Source organism: Leguminivora glycinivorella, chromosome Z (assembly GCF_023078275.1).
Source record: "Leguminivora glycinivorella isolate SPB_JAAS2020 chromosome Z, LegGlyc_1.1, whole genome shotgun sequence".
NCBI lineage: Eukaryota > Metazoa > Arthropoda > Insecta > Lepidoptera > Tortricidae > Leguminivora > Leguminivora glycinivorella.
In genome coordinates, this window is record NC_062998.1 from 36,112,810 (window position 1) to 36,129,373 (window position 16,564).

At 36.5% G+C, this 16,564-nt stretch overlaps 1 protein-coding gene across 1 annotated transcript in view; it reads left to right on the forward strand.

Moving 5' to 3' along the window:
- Nucleotides 1-2,408, forward strand: part of LOC125240961 (epithelial discoidin domain-containing receptor 1-like) — a 242,218-nt gene extending 239,810 nt beyond the window's left edge. The window contains 2 exon segments of the mRNA XM_048149184.1: nucleotides 14-38; nucleotides 41-2,408. Coding sequence (XP_048005141.1) covers nucleotides 14-38; nucleotides 41-222 — 207 coding nt within the window. The 3' untranslated portion in view covers nucleotides 223-2,408.
- The last annotated feature ends 14,156 nt before the right edge of the window (nucleotides 2,409-16,564 follow it).

Genomic DNA, 16,564 nt, shown 5'->3' on the forward strand with positions numbered 1-16,564 from the left:
TATTGTTTGTTAGGTGGTGGCAAACGCGAGCGAGTGGAGGCGCGGGGGCGCGGCGCGCGCGTGCCCGCGGCGCCGCCGCCACGCTGCCGCCGCGAGCTGTACGACCTCATGCACGAGTGCTGGCGGCGCGAGCCCGCGCAGCGCCCGCGCTTCCACGACCTGCACCGCTATCTCGAGCGCATGACGCACGGCTTCAAGCCCCCGCACGCCACTCTTCGGTAAACACCTAACAGCCTCCGCGACCGTCATCGCTCACCGATCGATCTCATTACATTAGATAGTCTTTTAATATACTTCCCACTGAAACCCTCATCCAGCTAGTATTATATGTTTAGTTTATAAACGCAATGCATAATTTGACGGACTTTCAGTCTTTACTGTTGTTCGTCGTGCTCAGATTACATTATACATTGGCGTCCATGTCAACGATCTATGTAGAGTTCTAGGTTCGAATATTCAGTGACGCTCGGCCTAACCGATTGACTAGCAAAACTGAATCGATTTCTGGACTGCTCGATGTGTCCATCATAAGAAGCATCAACATTTTATATCAGTCCAAATTATTAAATTGGGAAATAATAATTAATTCGTAAGACTTTGTTAAACTGTCATACCTACTCGTGTTTTGGATATTTTGACGACAGACTGATAGGAAAAATCGAGCAGTATTAAGTTCAGTATTAAATTTACAATAGGATAGGTAGTAGGTTAGAGCGTGTTGCATGTAACACGCAGCTTTGCATTTCGCTGCGCACTGGCCGAGAGCTGGTCTCCGCGCCGGCGCCGCGGCCAGTGCGCAGCCGCGATAAAGGGCAATTTTAATAATATTAAAAACCTTGGCATTTCGATGTCAGTACCTAAACCACGCATCGTGTGCCGAGGTTTGCAAGCTAGACGTAGGTTTTTGAATTACTTCCTACATGTACATTATGCATGCCTTTGTATTATTTACTTGATGATTGGTTCATATTATCAGTGTTTTGGAAGCGATTCAGAAACCCACAAGTCCCTTCAGCGTTGCTTCTCTATACGGCTTGGATACTCGTCAATTAGATCAAGTTACTGCGGTCATATGTTATTGCGAATTATACTTTTTTGTATTGTACCTATTTTAATGATTAGGAAATGATAAGAGTACCTACTTACATTGCCAAATTTCCACCTTAATCTAAATCTTCACAAAGCAAAAAATATCCAAGATTTTATAATTTCCGCGGCCAATGCGCAATCATAAACTCTTTCTGAGGAGCCAAGCCGGCAAGAGGATCAATATTGTGTAAGTAAATGTTTCACACACTATTTCCGCGCCCTTCGCCTAGCGCCCCACGATCTTCCACTCACCGCCTTTACGGCAACCCTACTGGGGCTGCTCGAGTACTGGCTGCGGCTCGTCGCTGCAGTCGCCTTCTTTGATCAACCAGGGCCTTATATTATAAAATATCAAATATTCAAAAAAAATATTAGTTTTGTGCGCTCAGAAGGGCCACAGCACAATACTTGTGTGCAAGCGCAATGCAAAACTGTTCATATTGGATATACATTCGATATTGAATTAGTTCTGCTAATACGGCCTCCGGTAACTGACTTGAAAGCGACTTTAGTCATGAGCTTTATTTATAATATAATTGATTCCTGTACTCAAGTAGCCCCTTCCTAGTATATCCAAATCTAATCCTATTTTTTTAACCTGTTTTAAATGTTAAGGTTATTATTATACTTCGGAGACGAGTCGTCTCCAGGGCGATGTTCGCCCCCTGTGCTTCTTGTTTTCTTCGATAGGCACTCAAAGGTTGCGCTCACACTGCATCCGCAAATATCGATATTACCTACGACTAAGCGAATTTAATAAGAGAGATATGTATTTTAATAGTGAATCGAGACGATCGACCACGACCGTAGTAATGGGCCAATTTAACTGAGGGAAGATGTTCTGCTTATATCCATATTTCCGGACGCCACGTGTGATCAGAATATCTGAAGGTTGGATGAAGCCGAATTATTCGTGTTACTCTATAGCTGCCTAATATCGTAATAATAATAAGGAATGATTCAAACATAATTAAATCTATATGAATGTTCTGTGTCATCAATGTTCAGTGTAAGGGTATTCTAAGATCCCTAACAGAGCGGCAACATTTTATTGACAATTTATCTCAATAAAAGTATGCATCTCCAAGAAAAGCACTAATTTTCATTTAACCTGGCCCTTTAGCACAATTTACCTTGTCGCGCGCGAGTCCATACATCAAGCGCGACTTCCAGTATGGAGTCGCGCGCGACAAGGCAAGTTATTCTAGAGGGTCTGGTGTTTGGATCAACTCTTAAACTATTATTTTATTGTTCTTTTACATACGCAGTTTTTACGCTACTTGACTGTACCTACCTACTAGTATGTATAGTTTAGCTGTGGATGAAATATTGCCGTTCCAAACAAATAGGATATAATATTCGTGAACGTCCCCTCCTGACACGCGAGCTAGCGGCCGACAGACGAGGTGTATAGCGAAAAGCGAACTGGGATCAGCTGTTTTTTAATTACTGCTAAATTATCATTTACGTAATACAAGAAAAAAATTATATTATATATCTCTCCTCACTAATTATTCTACTTTACAATCTGTGGGTAACAATAATCTATGAATAAGTATAGGTAATTGAATTGGTGTACTGATTTTTTTAAGTTAAGGTAGCTTTTATATTATTGTATGATACCAACTTGCCTACTGATCCCGTTCAAGCGACATTCACCGCAACATATTTAAATTATAGAAGCTTTATATGTGTTTAATAATAATTTATTGATTAGTTTAGACATAATGGGATACGTGTAATTCTCTTAGCAAGCAATAATCTGAAATTAGTTGTGAATATGTGTGTTACTAATGATTTAACGTTTTAAGCATAATAATTAATGCAGTAATAACGCTGAATATCTTGCAGTCTTCCTCAATATTATCTGCCCTCCTTCAGAAGTTTTATCCGGTAAGTAAACTTAATCATTTCAGATTATTGTTCTAATTTTGCCTTTTTCATTTATCTGGGCGTCCTTTCAATGGGTACATCCCGTCTTATGTATAAGTATCAGCTATGCATATATCGTGTCATTCGCTATGACGCGTACTTTGGTTCGTAATTTCATATTATTAAACTGTTCCTATTCATGGATGACACGAGCTATCAACCAAGACTAAAGACTGCAAAATATAAAGCTGACCCAATTGGACATATGTAAATAAGGTTGCAGTTGAGAGATATCCTGCAATATCAAAATTTCTATTACTGTATTGTTTACTGTGTTTATTTATAGCTGCACAGAATAAGATAAACCTAGTTCGTATTGACGTTAGGCATACGGTCATTCATTATTCATATTCACTGCTTACACATTTATGACTGGTTTCGAAAACGGATTTTGGGAAGCTGTTTACTTACTTAATACTTATTATGTTAATACCTAGTAGATGTAGTAACGTCATCTTTGAAATAATATTAGTAATCTAGTCTGTCTCCACGACTATGCAAATGAAACTTGCATAAATATTTTAAAGGTGGCTGCACGCATATAAGTAGGTTCAATAAGTAAAGGTGTAGTCACACCGGCGTAGAGTAGACCACGACGAGTGGAAACGTAAATGTAAGACCACTGTCAATTTGTTACTTCTTTTTATTTAAACAAAATCATGATCAGCGTCCACTTTGTACAATAAAACTAACTTTTCTCTCGTTTACTTTTTTTCTACGGGAGTAATAGATAACTAGATTACGAAAAATATTGTGTTATAATAAACAGTGAAGTAAAATATTATGTAAGGTAATTTAATTGTATACTGCATGCAAATGTTGATGTCGTCTTAAAGTGTAAGCTCGCATATCGAAGACCCTGCATTAAATATGGTCCTAATAAATACCCTTATGCACCTCTCGTCACCACTAGCTCTCAACCACCCCCAACATTTAATCGTAAATTTAAAAGAAAACAGGTTAGCTAAGGAACTAGTTTAAGGGAGTCCCTGCAAGAATATATTTCATTTAAAAGAGTAATTGTAATTAATATTAGTTATTGTATTAAACGTTCATGTAACAGACATTTTTAGTTAAGCGTGGGTTATGTACAACGAATGAAAACCTTTGCGATACTTTAAGTGTCGGTGCTTATTCCGTAAGCCGTATGTAAAACTTCTTGAAAGTGCAGTTTGTATGCACTTCATACAAACTGTTTTGACAGTTGTGCGTTTATCGGGCCGATGCGCGGCTCACCGCCTACACGCGCCGCCGCCGGTAGGCGCGCTCTGTCTGACCACTGCTTCGTGAGCTCATTCGAACGATTGTTTACTAAACATCTCCTGCAGTCCGCATTTTTCTATTAAATACCAATGATTCATTCTTTTTTGTCCAAATTAAACCCTCGTATTATTAAGGACTTCGTAAGGTAAAAAAAACGGATAATTGCTAAATTCCCGATTCTACTTGTGAATTCAATTTTTGTTTAATCATTCCTACGACATAAGTATACCAATTTCTGCACTATAAACTATAACCCACCTATATTAATTGAGGCTCAATCTGTGCCGTGAACATAACGGCCTAAACTGTATTACTACTACTTGATATTCGATGCTACTTTTTAGAATGCATCTAATAATTGTAGAATATAACCCCATTCCCCACTGATATTGCACTTAAGTATTCATTAGTACTTATTTATGAAAGCTAAAAATCTAAATGTTTTCTGTGAATGAGGTCAATGTTACTATTGTTTAATGTTTATTATTTATATGTAAGTATAATGATATACCTAACGTTTAATACGTGGCTGGAAAACGGGACTTTACCGACGACCACTTTACCTTGAGTCATGTATTTGAAGTCATTTGAACATGCCTGTATTTTCGGGCAGTTAAATGTACGTTCAGATATTTTTGGGCACCTCGGCAGCTCCGTTATATCTGATGTACCTATAGCAATCTAATCGAAGGGTAATCCAGCCCTACATATTATTTACTCAAACAAAAGTGATACTCTTTAATTAGGAATTAAGGGTATTTATTAATTTTATCGTATTGTCATATCATTATTGATGTTTCGCATCGTGTCTACATCATCTTTTTTCCAAGTTAAAATGTTATATACCTTGTAATCTTACTAAAGCAAGTATTCTATTCCTACTGTTGGCATGTTAGTAGATTAATAGGAGTCATTTTGGCGGGCATTAAGATTTAAATAGAATTACGTCTCACCTCAAGAAACTAATTTTAATAGTGAGCATCCAGAAAGTACAGTGCTACCAGATTCTATATAACTGGTAAGTTTGCCTCTTTACTCGTACCGATCGCGTTACTACTGAGCCCTGTCTAGGTACGACTTAGTGAAATACTATTTAAAACAATCCCATACATACATTTTGTATATACAGCACATGAAAAAATCAAGGTCGAAATACTATTTAAAACAATCTAGTCTAAGAATATTCTAAGGTCACAACAGTATAGTGCGTAAACTAAATTTTATATAATATCAAGCACTAATTAAAACAATAAATCCTAAAAAACGCACAAAGTTATAGGTCTTATTAAGTAACATTCGAATTTTACACGAAATTCACAATCACTCCAACCAAAGCAGTTGGTCTGAAGGAGTTGGTAGCACTGTATCTATGTCTTTTCTTTAATTTCTATATCACTTAGAGGTTTAAGACAAATATATAGCCTTATATTTTCAACGGATAAGGCGCCTGCGAAACGACTCCTTTAATAAGTGATGGGACCAATGATTTGTGCACTCGACCCCGGTGGGTCGGCACTGCGGTGCGACCGGCGATACCCTTACGGAAGCCCGAAACCACCTAGGGCACTCAGTGCAACTCTAGAAAGTTCGTATTAAAGACAATATTCTCAATTTTATACAACCTACCTATACTTCTTTCGGTTGAGTAGATAGCATAGTTGCTTAAACTCTGGTGAAAAACCAAGGCTAACCTCCTTGGTAAGTAATGAACACTAGGTTCGTATTTACCTCACAAAAAACCTCTTACCACTAACTCCCCTAGGCAGGAGAGAATAAAGGTGGTCATATAAATTTATTATCTTAAATTAGGCGTTTCTTGACATTTCTCACGCCCGTTTCCGATGTGGCTAAACAACTATCGGTATTTTTAGTAAGCATCATTTCAGTATCGTACTAATATCCCCTTACTTCTCAGTTGAAATTCAGTTAATAAACCTGTATATTTTTGCAAGTCTTTACTCGTTTTACAGATGCAACTTATAAGTACTTTGACGCCGTAATTTCCATTCTATGAATGTAAATGTCCTTCCATTAATTTAAGTTGTAAACGTTCTTTAAAGCAAAAAGTCATCGATTGTAATGAAGACACTATGAAACTTGTATTTGTAATTTTTTTGCTTGAAAACGACATAGTCAGATTAAGCATCATCATTTAATCCCAACATATCATCTTTGTTGTTTTGTTCTAATCATCTAGTTTCAATATGCTATCTATCCATTGGATTATTTGTGGACTTATTGGAGCTACTCTAAGCTAAAGTTAATCGCGACTTAATAACTTACAATTTACTGACTGTTAACAACATAATTAAAAATTTTAATGTTTTGTTTTCGTATTGGTATAAAATAAAATGAGCTAATATCTGATAATAGTGATAATACTTATTTCATTTCCGAATTCACGTAGATAGCATATTTTCTTGATGTTTCTATTTTACCTCACACTTATAAATGAAATTCATTCTGTAGGCACAGTATTTATAAATAATCAAAGACTTTTAAGGCAAACGCCTTCTTTTTATGTAATTTTAAATGTTAAAATAAATGTTGAATAACATATCAAAACTGTTGTTTCATTTTAGCCTTTAGTCAAACCTAGGTTAAAAGTTCCAGAGGTCAGACATGCACCACGATAATCACAGTGATAATATTTATATTTAGATTTACTTTTCTTTAGGTGATTTTACCTCAATTTCTTTATATAATTATAATACGTATGAACATTTGTGTCGTTTTTTCAGTAAAAGGTACATTATCGCTTACCATAAGGACAAAATTTTCTCGTACCTATCGTCTTTATGCTTAAACGACAATGTGCTACGTTTGCATCAAAACGGCACACTTTTTGTCTAGTTAATTGCAACAGTTTACTAAGTATTCGTAATTCATAAATCATAAACAGATAGGTACATGGGGCAATGCCGACTGGATTGGACGGGGATAATCCCAACAATAAAAATATTTTTCACCACCCCAACTGGTACAAGCTCTCCTGGCTATTCGAAAACAGATAGCAAAATTGCATTTTATCCGCTAGAGTGCAAAGTAATTTCATAGTCAGTATATTTTGTTCGTTTTGGTGTGGTGAAAAATTTTGTGTTTCACTCGGTGGCAAAGTTTGTTTAACCTTCATGCCTTAAAACCCTCGCAACGCACAAGATTCCACTTTTATAATATTGGAATCTTTCGCTTGCTCGGGTACAAATATTGGCACGTCCGGTTAAACAACAACTTTGCCCTCTTGTAAAACAAATAACTATTACAGTATAAACAAGAGTCCATTGAACACATCCACAATTTTACTCACCATACATAAGTACATTTTTGGTTAGGTTAACAAATTATACAACTTATAATAGTCAATTGCTTTATTTCTGTTAAATTAGGTACATTATGGTTGATGCCCTAATAATTTACGTACAATGATACAATGAGACATTCTATATTTGATGTTACAAGCAGATACTCCTTTTTTTACGCTATCATTGTAGGTATCTCCACAATCAACTATGTACTAATATTTAAGCAATTCTATCAATCAAAAAGTAAACATCTCAAAAAATACTTTTATTTCTAGTATGCAGCAGCCACAGATGTCATATATACCATAGATCAAGCAAACGTATCTACTTAGCGTGTCAAATGAACTCAGTGAAATCCACTGAGTTGTCCGTCTTTACTCGCAGCTTGCAGCTTTCGGGCGTCAATTTTTGTAAGTTGAAGTCAACCAAAACATAAAAAATGCCTCGTTACGTGATATTCAATTGCAACAACACAAAAATTATGAACAATCAAGAGCCTGAGACATATTTAAAATTACAGGCAAGAATCAACTTCAGTACAAAATTTGACACGCTCGGCCCCTATACAAATATATGAATTTGTTTCTTCTATCTAAATTAAGTTCTGTGGCAGCAGCGGTGTAACAGCAACCGTTTCACATGGTAGCATACAGTGGCATGATTGTTATGCCTTAAAATTGATTAAAGTTTTAAACGAAAACTTTCATAGGTCGTTTTCATATAAATACAATATATAATCGAACTGTTAAGCTTTTTTTATCTCTTAAATAATGACGAACATAAGAAATCTTGTTTCTACAATTTTCTCCAATAGTAACTATCCACATTCTATATATAGTCATTCACACCTTGATTTGTAATGGACAGTCAAGCAAATTATGTCACTAAAAAGGCGCTATATTTAAAAATTTTAATGAAATATTTGCCCATAGAAAATTTAAATTACCTACATGCGTTTTTACCGACCCGATTTGCTAGAGCTGGCCGTCATTATAAATGGTTAAAAGGTAGAATTTGACAAATCTTAAAGTCTTAAGTCATAATGTATCGTTAATCATAATTTCGTTTTTCTCAGAAACGCGTAACTTTTTAGGATTGCCATAAAACAACCCTAACCTAACCTATCTATAGATTGCCTTAATGAAAACCCTGAAAAGTTAACCGTTTCAGAATTATGACTAACTAGCTCTTGCCCGCGGCTTCGCTCGCGTTAGAAAGAGACAAAAAGTAGCCTTTGTCACTTTCCATCCCTTCAACTATCTCCACTTAAAAAATCACGTCAATTCGTCGCTCCGTTTTGCCGTGAAAGACTGACAGATAAACAGACACACACATTTTCCTATTTATAATATTAGTATGGATGATAAACTGGCAAACATTACATTATGACTTTCGATCATTATGCCAAAGAAAGGGATCCGGTACAGTCAGCATCAAAAGTAGCGGATCAAATAACGCTCAAGAAGTATCTAACATTCTGCAACCGCTAAACAAAGAGATGAGTGCTATACATGGAAAGAATAATTGAACTGAACATTTCTGATAGTGAACAGGCGCCGTAGCCGAATGGCATTTCTACGGCGCAAAACGAAAACGAAACGCCGCGAAAGGTAGTCTGGCTCTGTCGCGCCAATACGCAAGAGCGATAGAGATAGATATCTACGAGCGTTTCGTTTCGTGAGCGTTTCGTGAGCGTTTGTGCCATTCGGCTGCGTACTCTGTACAGATGGTTTCATATATAGACTATTATTGATTCTGACTGTACTACATAATAGTGGCGTATACAAGGCAAGGTCTTTAATCACAAAGTCTACACAGTAGCTCACGTAACTAATTAAATATGTTATTATAAATACCTTAACTTCAGAATCGGGTAATAAATTGTCAATATACAGGGTGTAAATTTAACCAAATTTGGTCATTACCAGGGAGCGTACTTTTCATGCCGATGACATTAATCTGACGTCAGACTCCGTATAGGGTGATCCCAAATATTTTTATTGTAAATTATTAATCATTAGTCGTCAATCATTTTAATCGTGTACAAATTACTTCAAATACAGTAGTCCATTTACATGTGGCATAAATAATACATACTTGAAATGTGAAACGTGAATAAAATTATTTGATTTGTTTTTATACATAAATTTAATTAAATAGTATTGTTAACAACACATTACAATAAATACGTAGAAAAGAGAATTCCTCTCTAACGTAAAGCACACCATCCTTCTTGCATTCATTACCATGCAAAGAAATTATAACTTAAAATGATTAATGACTAATGATTAATAATTTACAATAAAACAATTTGTGATCAGCCCATATGGAGCGTGACGTCAAATTGATGTCATCGGCACGAAAAGTACGCTCCCTGGTCATTACCCTGTATAGACAGTGACTTTGACCTATAAAACCGTGTCGGCCGGTGGTTAAGATTTCACCTTGTATTGCAAATCACGTAAATCATTTAGGAAGGTACTAACAGACTTATTCGGATGCAGTTAGTCACAGTCAATGGTTTCCATAGGTGGCGCTAGGAGCAGCATCCACCTATATCTGGCTCCTGGCCAGGTACTTCAGTTTAATACATCTTTATTCTAATATTATCACGCTAAACAGAACGTATATACCTACTAGCAAACCAATCAACGCTAGAAAATACATTGGAATGCAGGTTAGGAACTTGGATACATTAGACAGACATTTATGTACTATCAATTCACAAAGAACATAAGGAACAATATAATCGTAACACCTATTATTGTCGGGAGATATATTTCAGACATCCGTTTATACGGGGTGACATGTTAGATGGTGCATTTTAAATTTGCATTGCGTATCGTGCGTTCATAATATTATCATCTGATACTATCGCACGTGCAAACCTAAGTGCGTTTTCACATTATCCGATCCGATATGTAGGACCGATATCCCATACATTACAGGCGCCATCTTGGATTTTTTCCATTGAAATCCTTCCGACATCCGATATCGGATCGGATAATATGAAAACGCTCTAAGGACAAATAAGGCAGTGACTTGCGATTTTCTTGTTTGTCAATAATCATACCGAAAATGAGTAATACTCTACTATACTAAATTAATGAAAATGAATATCTTCGCTAGCTTCGCTCGGAGTTCGAAAACTGAAAAATTAGAGTTTCCCGGGACCTAAGTGCGTTTTCACATTATCCGATCCGATATCGGATGTCGGACCGATATCCCATACATTACAGGCGCCATCTTGGATTTTTTCTATGGAAATCCTTCCGACATCCGATATCGGATCGGATAATGTGAAAACGGCTTAAGACCAAGCTAGATCGATTTTTCACCCCCGAAAGCTCCATAACAAACAGCGAAATCTTTAGAGCGGTTTCCGAGATCGCCTGAGAAGTGTATATCTTTAAAAGTATTCGATCGATTAAAGACCGTGTGACAATCACAAGGTGCACATACTTTTTTTTTGACACTCCACGAAGCTCTAACGGCGATAAAACTGCCACTTTACGATACTCTGTTACATATCAATATTTCCGTTAAGTAGTTAAATAAATGTTTAAAAAAAAACCTCATTCCCAAAGTATCAGTACGAGTACAAGTCATATAAGCAATACCTAAAATAATAAATTTGTAGGAATGTACGGCATTTTGACGCCCAGCGAGATTCTAATGAGTATAATTATTTTTTCATCACACCCGCACTTTAAATGTGCTATTGCACGCAGGTGGAGCGTGAGTTATAGAAAAATCGTTCTCCCAAGGGAATAATAAAATTTCTTGTACCGTACTTAACTTTTTACATCTATTTACATATTTTTTACATTGCGAGTGTGATGAAAATCATTGTGTGTAACTCGGGGAGTATGAATATTACTAACTCGAGTCTTTAAATCGCTCCGGCAAGCCGTCGCGATTTAACTTACTCTCGTTAGTAATATTCAACTTCCTCCCCTTGTTGCACAATGTACTATTTCATCACACCCGCACTTTAAATGTGCTATTGCGCGCAGGCGGAGAGTGAGTTATAGAAAAATCGTTCTCCCAAGGGAATAATGAAATTTCTTGTACCGTACTTAACTTTTTTACATCTATTTACATATTTTTTACATTGCGAGTGTGATGAAAATCATTGTGTGTAACTCGGGGAGTATGAATATTACTAACTCGAGTCTTTAAATCGCTCCGGCAAGCCGTCGCGATTTAACTTACTCTCGTTAGTAATATTCAACTTCCTCCCCTTGTTGCACAATGTACTATTTTAACAGCGCTTGATTAAAACTCGCGCATGGATGTAATATTTCACGTTCATACAAATTAGCTAGCATATTATAACCATTACGTATTCTTTATCTAGAATCAATCGTTGGCTTCCTTCCTTAAACTAGCGGCACCAGGCTTGGATGAGTAAGAAGAACACTAATCACTACCCTACTTAATAATCGGTGTACAAAATCTTCATCTGATCTCTCTACAAAATTCAATGTAAGGTACAGCGGGGCAAATCTCGACCGGGGGGCCATTGCAACTAATCCATTTTTTCCATTATTACACTATGATGTTGAGTTCTACATGTATCCACTGAACACGCCTACCATATACAGAGTGGGGCCTGTAACAAAGGCGAAGAATTGAAATGTAGGCTATTCTCCTTATACTGATCAACATTGGTTCAGTGACTTTTAAAAAAATTATGAAGTCTTTAAATTTTTAATTTTTCATACAAAATAAATATTAGCTTCAATGAACGCCATTATTGTTGTCATTGGCGTTGTCTGTCACACTTTAGACTTAACAGAATTCGCAATACATTACCTCTTAGAAAAAACTTTCAAGGGTGATAAATATCAAAATACAAGTTATTTTTAAAAGTCGCCGAACAAATGTTGATCAGTATAAGGAGGATAGCCTAGAGTTCAATTCTTCGCCTTTGTTACAGGCCCCACTCTGTATAACCGGTGGACACTCTATTTAATAATGCAAACATTGTAAAACATGGAAAAAATGGACCTTAGGTAATTAGGGCACCTAGCAAACGTCACCATTGCTAACGCTTCGTAAGCGTATTGTAGTTCTCTCTACTCTCCCTATGGCACTGCTCCCACCGCGAGCTAGTAAGCTATGAGCTATCGGCTAAAAAAACGAACAAAAGATAAGCACTCCCGTGCAAATAAAAGAGACACGGCGATGTTGATAGCTCACCGCAATATAAACACGCCGTGTCACTTTTATTTGCACGGGAGTGATTATCTTTTGTTCGTTTTTATAGCCGATAGCTCATAGCATACTAGCTCGCGGTGGGACCAGTGCCATAAGCTCTGCTGTAGTGGCGCGACAAAGGGCCGATTTTTGACCCTCGACCATTCGATTTCGTGAATTTCATTCAATAATAACTAAATAGCGATTTTAATTCTACTAACAAAATGGAAAACGAGTGGTTATTACCACTAGATGTAAATTTCTAGCTGTCCTTTTGCAAAAATAGGTACGTCGTTTTCCATAGACTTTCGAACAGCTAATCTTGATGAAATCTTCTCGAGGCTGAGGCGTAGGGTTAGAGCCGGCGTAGCTTTATTTGACGTTCATATGCGCATTGTAATATGCCTACTTGAAAAATAAATATTTCATTTTCATTTTAATCCTTACGGTCGATATTCAATAATCGTGTGCTACTCTGCAACGGCGCCACCTCAATAAAATTCAACTAATTATGAGATGAGAAGAGCATGAGCGGCGCCGCTGCATAGATAGAAATTACATCATGTACTTTTTTCTTATGGAAATTGATGTACCAATGCTGTTTATTATGTACGTATGGAAGTTATAGTGATTTTTTCCACCACAATAAAAGCCCATTATTTCATTTCCCGCTATAGGTACAGTCATAACATTACACGTACATACTGTACGTCTTACGAACATCATTTTAACATATAATTAGTTGAATTTCATTAAGTTGGCGCCGCTGCAGAGTAGCACACCAATAATCGGTCCCCTGAACCCAGACTGCGTTTCCACCGCCACGTAGCATCAATGATTGTTGCTTCGGCTAGGCCGGCATAATAGCATTGCTATTAAATTTGATTACTATCTGAAACAAGTAGGTTTAAGTAGCGATGGATAAACGGGTGTTTATAGCCGCCATAATTATCGTAAAATAAATCACTACACAATATCCTGACAGGATCATTAAGTTATTAATATACATACAAAATATATAATTTTCTTAAAATTACCTTTTAGATCATCTAAGTTTGTTATATTAAGGACCGTGATCTAGTTATAATGTACATGTACAAAAAAATCCTACTATAGGCACTGGTCCCACCGCGAGCTAGTAAACTATGAGCTATCGGCTATAAAAACGAACAAAAGATAAGCACTAACGTACAAATAAAAGAGACACGGCGACATTGATAGCTCACCGCTGGACGAGAAATTATAAACATCGCCGTGTCTCTTTTATTTGCACGGGAGTGCTTATCTTTTGTTTGTTTTTATAGCCGATAGCTCATAGCTTACTAGCTCTCGGTGGGACCAGTGCCATACTTTGTGTTATTAAAACAGGGTTAAAAATTAGCACTTCAAAAAAGCATCGGACGGTGTCGGTTTCGTAAATTAGAAAATTCGTGTTGCCATAAGCTATTACAAGTTCCAACTTTGCGCAAACATACGGCGATAACGCGTCAACTAGTATAGGGAACGTACCCAAACTACGTGACACGTTTAGGAGGGGGAGGGGGTCGTCAAAATACTACGCTTGGTCACAGAGGGGGAGGGGGGTCTAACTTCTTGTCACGTAACCTGTGGAATATTGGCCCAGCCGTGGTCAGCAGAGGAACGTTTATATAAGCTGGTGATGATGAAAGTGATGGGATGAAAATCATTGTTAAAAAAAAAAGGCCGGAAAAAAAGATGATAAACACACGTCATTAAACAAATACATATTAAATTTGATATAGGCACACGAATAACAACTTTCTGCAAAAATTGATCTAAAACTTCATTTATAAATACTACGTGAAAACTACAGGGGGAGGGGGGGGATCTTCGCATATACTACGCTTGGTCACGCAGGGGGGGGAAGGGGGCAAAAAACGGCACAAATATGGTCACGTAGTTTGGGTACGTTCCCATAGGTATTAGGTAAAGGGGAAATAAATTAATTACTAGGAACTAAATATGTCGATTATGCCCTCAGTGTCGAATGCTTGACAATGAGGTACGGACGGGTATGTATGTATATAATAGGCTAGTTTCCTATACTTAAAATGAAATATTTTAGGCTGTGCACGAAATAAAGAACCACATAATTAGAAGAAAAATATGGACAGTAGTTATGTTTAAACATAATTTCTATTTAAAGTCAAAGAGAAAGATATAAAGTAAATGAATTGACCGTGACGTCACTTCTCAGTATTTCACAGTAATTCCATAATAGCAAATCGTTTTGACAGTTCTTAAAAAGAAGCTGATTTGACTGGTAGAAAACTAGCCTATATATTTTTGCTTTATAATATTTGCTTGCTCATCTCATATCATAAGATATCTTTTCATATAAATTCCACATTGTGATTATAATAGTGGACACTGAGCGTAAAATGGTAAGGTGATTTTACTCTAAGGATAAAACATTACTTTCAATTGTGTATCCTAATTTTCTGCGCTATACACTGGAATGGGCAAAAGTCCATTCATTTATATTACAATCAATATAAAAATATTGTCTCCGTTCTAAATATAGTACCTAAGTTGTTAAGCAATATAAAATATAGTGATATCTAAAACTGATTAATAAAAATCAACCTAAAAACTTTATATACTAATTAGAAAACAACAATACTCTTCGCTAACAAATCTGTTAGATCTAAATCTACTTAGATAATAACTGCAGTTCAATAGTAAAGCTATGTGTAATGTTAATGTTCCAATTAGGTCTAGTATTTCCCCAAACTTATCGAGGCGGAATCGGCTCTAGCCGACCAAAAATATATTATATACCTCTATAAATACAGTATGTAAACTAACGAAAACCATTTACTGTAACCCGTAAATGTCTAGGGGCCCATTTCTCGAAAGGTACAAGCCTTGTATTACAAGTGTGTTTCCATGACAACCCATACGATTTGACAGTTCGCGCACTTGTAATACAAGGCTTGTACCTTTCGAGAAACTGGCCCCAGGTGATACTGAGAAACTTTACTATGGGACCAACACCCAAAACGCGAAATAAAAATTTACTCTCCCATAGGAAATACTTACTATAAAATAAAACTACCTATGAAACTGTCAGAAGATATTTTCGTGATTTCGGGGTTGATCCCATAGTAAAAGTTTCTCAGTATCACCTGGACATTTACGGGTTACAGTAAATGGTTTTCGTTAGTTTACATACTGTATATGTATTATATATTAACGAGCGATATCTGGTCGGCGAAAGCCGTTAAGGGTTAAGGGAGACCCTTAGGGCCGGTTGCACCAAACCGTCTGGCACCGTTAAACCGTTCGTTAAATTTCATTGTATAAGAAGTTCCATAGAAATCTGCTGAGTGGCGATGATGGCAAATGTGGTTGATGCAATTGGCCCATAATCCGCTAGTTTTCGTCCAACTTTATTTTTTTGTTCAGTTGAAACGATATAAACCTAGCTTGCTGCGCAAATGTGGATTTATTTCAATAATTGTTCTCTAAAAATATTATATTATATCTATTTACATAAAAATAATAATTCGAAAGCAGAAAATTAAATATTAATTTCTACTTCGACAAGTGAACGAAAAGTAAGCATGGACGAAAACTAGCGCAATGACCCAATTATCACGCAGATACGCAACTTAATCAGGGGAATGAATTGTCTTATACATAACACTCAACCTGACCTTCGTCGTACGTAGAATACCTCTATGTCTAATTAACTATTGTATAAGCTTCATCATATAATGATGCAGGACATATTTAAAAATATATAAACATGT